This window comes from Hipposideros armiger, unplaced genomic scaffold, assembly GCF_001890085.2.
Source record: "Hipposideros armiger isolate ML-2016 unplaced genomic scaffold, ASM189008v1 scaffold_42, whole genome shotgun sequence".
Taxonomy (NCBI): Eukaryota; Metazoa; Chordata; class Mammalia; order Chiroptera; family Hipposideridae; genus Hipposideros; species Hipposideros armiger.
Genome location: NW_017731392.1, coordinates 2,583,683 through 2,587,185, shown reverse-complemented (window position 1 = coordinate 2,587,185; position 3,503 = coordinate 2,583,683). Strand labels below are relative to the sequence as shown.

At 46.6% G+C, this 3,503-nt stretch overlaps 1 protein-coding gene across 1 annotated transcript in view; it reads left to right on the top strand.

The window, feature by feature from the left end:
* The window catches only part of MYOF (myoferlin), a 165,673-nt gene that overhangs the window by 54,483 nt on the left and 107,687 nt on the right, over window positions 1-3,503 (top strand). Inside the window, exon 5 of the mRNA XM_019639002.1 lies at window positions 1,363-1,450. Coding sequence (XP_019494547.1) covers window positions 1,363-1,450 — 88 coding nt within the window. The remainder of the gene's footprint in view (window positions 1-1,362; window positions 1,451-3,503) is intronic.

Genomic DNA, 3,503 nt, shown 5'->3' with positions numbered 1-3,503 from the left:
GCGCTGTTCCCATCCCCCAATTCCCCAATAAAAATCTTTAAAAAAACCAAACAAACAAACAAAAAAAACATTATAGTGTGTCCTCATCTACCCTATTCACTGGATCTGACACTGTGTGACTTCTAATTCTTCCCTAAAATCAAAATGATTCAGGACATCGAGGCAGCCATGACAGCACAACTAAAGACGCTCACGAAAGAGGACTTCCAGAACTGCCTCAGAAAATGGCAAGAATGATGGCATGAGTTTGTTTAAAGCCAGGGGGAGTACTTTGAGGGGGATTAATGACAATGTGTCTTTGACTGTAATACATTTTTAAAAATTTTAAACATTCACCATATTGTTTGATCATACCTCGTAAGTAGTCCTAAATATTTTGTCTGTATTTTAACTGGCAACTTGGGTGTGGGGGGTGTGTGTGTGTGCACGTCATCTTATTTGCAAAGGAATCCTTTTATTCTGAGGTTTGTAGTTCTTCATTTTTGCTGTTAAATTTCATTTCTTTTTTGCAGATAGTAGTTGTGGCCATGTATTTGCATCCCTCTGTTGACTCCTTCTAGCAAACTTTTTTGAAATTTTGTAGGTTCACGAAATATAAAAAGATGGGAAACTGCCCTAAAATAATGCCCCTTGTACGAAATTTATCTTAGATTTAAAAAGTGAGAATAACTTTAGCTCCTGTAAGGAACTAACATGTTTCTTCCTTTCTGATAATAAAAACTACATAACATTTTCAGTTCTCCTTCTTGCATTGGCTCCTAGCTGTCTTGGAGTCACATTTTATGCAGAGGCAATTGCCTCTTGGACTTCATGATTTGCATATTTATTTCCTCTTTAATTAGACTTGATTCCCTTTTTTTAATCCTCTTTTATGAATCACATTGTTAAATAATTTTTTTGTTAGTCATTTAAAGTTCTTTTCAGAGAGAAGTATAAAAATAAGTTTCAGCAGTTAATAAAGAAGTCAATGAGCAAACAAATAACAATCATTTGAAAGGAGCCTCTGTAACTGTAATTCTGTGATTGGAGGTAACCTCCAGCCTAGGTTGGAAGCTAATTACAAGTTCGTGCTTGCACGGCACAACTTTCCTCTGTTTATGAGGTTGCCCCTTACCGATGATGCACTTGGCAGCCTGTAACAGGTAACTCCTTCCCCAGGCTTTCCCACTCCACCTGGCATCCCGTGTGGGAAGATATAAGCAATGGAGTGTGTGTCACCCTTCTCTCTTTCTCTTCACACTTCCCTACCCTCACTTCTCACCCCTTCTAGAACTTTTACTCCTGCTGAATTGGTTTGCATTGCGTCCATAGCATCCTGATGCCCTGCACTGATAATGTCTGCAATGCATTATTTCTACCCAGGCCACCATCGACTTGGTGATCCGCTATGATCCACCTTCAACGTCACATCCAAATGACCCCAGTGGGACCAGCATGTCAGGCATGGAAGGTAAGCTGACCCCTCTGAAGGCCCAGCCTACCCCGGGGGGACTCTACTAAAGACACACAAGGAGTCTCCAAGAATGTCTTCCTTGTCAGTACACTGTCTATAGCTCTCTGACCTCCTAGATGGGGTCTCATGAAGCAGTTGGAGCTGCCCTGAATTGGGACATTACAACTGTTTGCAAAATGCTTTTCAAGGGATAGGGGAAGGGTGAGGCGGCCCCTTACTGACCAGCCTCACAGTGAGCTCATCTAGCACACACGGACTCTGACAGAAGGTCCCAAGCAAGGATTTGCAGCTTCCACCCCACACAATGTCCCCCGGTTGTGAGGCTCCAGGATTTTCCTCTTCTTTCATGTGTCTCTTCACCTCCTAAATGTGCGATCACCAGGCTGCGCTCTCAGCCTTCAGTCTCTTGGTCAATGCCCTCGTGTTGGAGCTTCTTTCTCTCTCGCCCTTGGCCTTGAACCCCTCCCAGCCCCTAAACAGCCCCTCTGTCCTTTAAACAATTAAAATTTTGCATAACCCACCTTACTCTCCTTGTTCTCTGACATGAGTTTTCAGTCATTCAGGGCCTTCAGGTGCTTATCTGGATGGGATTGGAGCTGGGAGCTCAGGGGAGGGCTTTGGGCCACAAGTGGAGGGAAGTCTACAACAATCAGGCCTTTCACACAGCTGAGTCTGACCTCCTCTTAGCATCTTTCCAGGGAGACGTGATGTTGAAACTGTCTCTGTCCCTTCCTCTGTCCTGAGATGTGTCACCAAACACCCCTCTGCTTCCCTAGCCTTGGCATGGGCTCCTGGAAGGGAGGGGCCCCTTGTCCCACCACAGTCACCTCCTGCCTTGAAATTCTCCATCCCAGAAGGGTGCCTTGCCACTCGTTCCTGCCAGGCTTGGCTCCTTAGGCCCTGTCTTCTCTTTGTTTCTCTTGGTTCTGAGGTCAGCTCTCTGGTCTCTTGAGTGGTCTGCTCCGCATGAGCAGTAGCACCCCCTTCCTGCCCCTTGTCATCTCAGCCCCCTTCCTGCCTGAGTTCTTGTCTCACCTCAGCCTGACCCCGGTCGCTGTCCCCACTTGCCCTCACCCCACACCCCACATATGGCCCAAAATTCAGGTTTTGGCCCATTTTTTGACCAAGTAGTTGTGTCTAGCATGGGTCAGCTGGCTCTTTCTTTCCTGGGGACAGTTGGGACTGACATAGCCCCAGCACATCAGCAACACACTTTGTGGTCACCCTCTGCCCAGCAGCACCATGGGCACGCTGCTGGGGTCCTTAGACACTCTCAGGCCCACAAAAGCCCTGCAGTGACTCCTCTTTGCTGCCACAGCAGGGATGACAAATAAAACACAGAGCAAGCAGACTAGTCCTGAACAGGACACCATCAGGGGCTGCACCGAGTAGTCTAACCCATATCCTTCCCACCTCCTTCCCATCATTGCATCATCGGCCTGGACATCCCTGGAAGTAGGTACTTTCTGGCTCACAAAAAGCAGCCCCTACTGGTAGGCTATCTGGAGTAGCCTCTGAATTGAGAGGATCAGGGTACCTTCCCTTCACACTGACACTTTTCCTGAGCTGGATCCTTTGTGTTAGTTTTCTAAGGCAGCTGCAATAAAGTACCACTAACTAGGTGACTTAAACAATAGGAATTTATTCTCTCACATTTCTGTAGGCTATGAGTTTGAAATCAAGGTGTCAACAGGGTTGGGTCCTCCTGGAAACTTTGAGGGAGAATCTGTAAAATGCCTTTCTCCTGGGTTCCGGTGGGTGCTGGCAATTGCTGGCATTCCTGGGCTGCAGGGACATCACTCCAATCTCTGTCTGTTATCACATTGTGTTCTCCTCGTGTGTCTATGTTATCACATGTTGTTCCCCTCTCTGCATGTCTGTGCCCAAGTTTCTCACCTCTTATAAGGACACCAGTCATTGGAATAGGCCCACCCATACCAGTATGACTTTATCTTAACTCGATTCCATCTACAAAGACCCTATTTCCGAACAAGGTCACATTCTGAGGTTACAGGTGGGTGTGACTTTTGGGAGGACACTGTTCCACCCA